The sequence below is a fragment of the Geospiza fortis genome, unplaced genomic scaffold (genome assembly GCF_000277835.1).
Source record: "Geospiza fortis unplaced genomic scaffold, GeoFor_1.0 scaffold148, whole genome shotgun sequence".
Classification (NCBI taxonomy): Eukaryota; Metazoa; Chordata; class Aves; order Passeriformes; family Thraupidae; genus Geospiza; species Geospiza fortis.
Genome location: NW_005054655.1, coordinates 241,291 through 242,124, shown reverse-complemented (window position 1 = coordinate 242,124; position 834 = coordinate 241,291). Strand labels below are relative to the sequence as shown.

Below are 834 nucleotides of genomic sequence, written 5' to 3'. Positions count from 1 at the left end.
TCCGGGTCCCCCCCAGCCCCGAGCCCGGCCCGCCGCTCTCCCGAGCCATCCCTCGCTCCTGCCTTCTCTCTCCGCTTTTAATTTTCTGTTTCTTCCCTTGCTTTCGTTTCTTTCTACCTTGTTTCACTTGTCTGCTTTACAGATTTCCTTCTCTCGCTCGTTATTCTTTGCTTCTTTCTTTTTCTTTTTTTTTGCTTTCCCACTTCATGTCTCTTTCTTTCTCCTTTCACTTTCTTTTCCTTCTGTTTTCCTTTCTCTTCCTTTCCCTCTTTTAAAAATTGCTTTCCCACTTTTCTCCTCTCTTTCCGCGTCCCCTTCCCTCTTTCTTTCTTCCCTCCACTTTTTTTCTTCCTTAGTTTTTCTTCTCTATTTTTTCCTGTCACTTTCTCAGTCTTCCTCTTATTTTATAATTTCTTTTTCTCTCTGTCTCAGTTTTTTCTCTGTCTCCCACCTTCTCTTCCTCTCTTTCCTCTTTCTGCTGCTCTCCCCATCCATGCCTTCTCCTTCTCTTGATTTCTTTCTCTCTCTCCCTGCCCTCCCTTTTGCACCGTGTCCAACCCCATCGTGGGGCTGAGAGCACCCAGAACGTGGCACAAAACCAGCAATTTCAGGGTGGGGAAATCTCCCAAAAATCCCCCTTTTTGTGCCCTTGCCGTGTCCCAGGGCCGGGCAGTGACCCCGAGGGGGGCCGGGGCTGCGGGGCCGCGCTGAGCTCTGTGTGTGCCCGCAGGGAGCGAGGTGTCCCAGGAGAGCCTCCTGCTGCACGGCCCCTTCGCCCGCAAGCCCAAGCGCATCCGCACGGCCTTTTCCCCGTCGCAGCTGCTGCGCCTCGAG

General features: G+C 52.3%; 1 protein-coding gene across 1 annotated transcript in view; it reads left to right on the top strand.

Moving 5' to 3' along the window:
• LOC106632061 (homeobox protein EMX1-like) overlaps positions 1–834 on the top strand; it is a 21,794-nt gene that overhangs the window by 11,668 nt on the left and 9,292 nt on the right. The window contains exons 2-3 of the mRNA XM_031064920.1: positions 460–612; positions 731–834. Of these exons, the coding sequence (XP_030920780.1) occupies positions 460–612; positions 731–834 (257 nt within the window). The remainder of the gene's footprint in view (positions 1–459; positions 613–730) is intronic.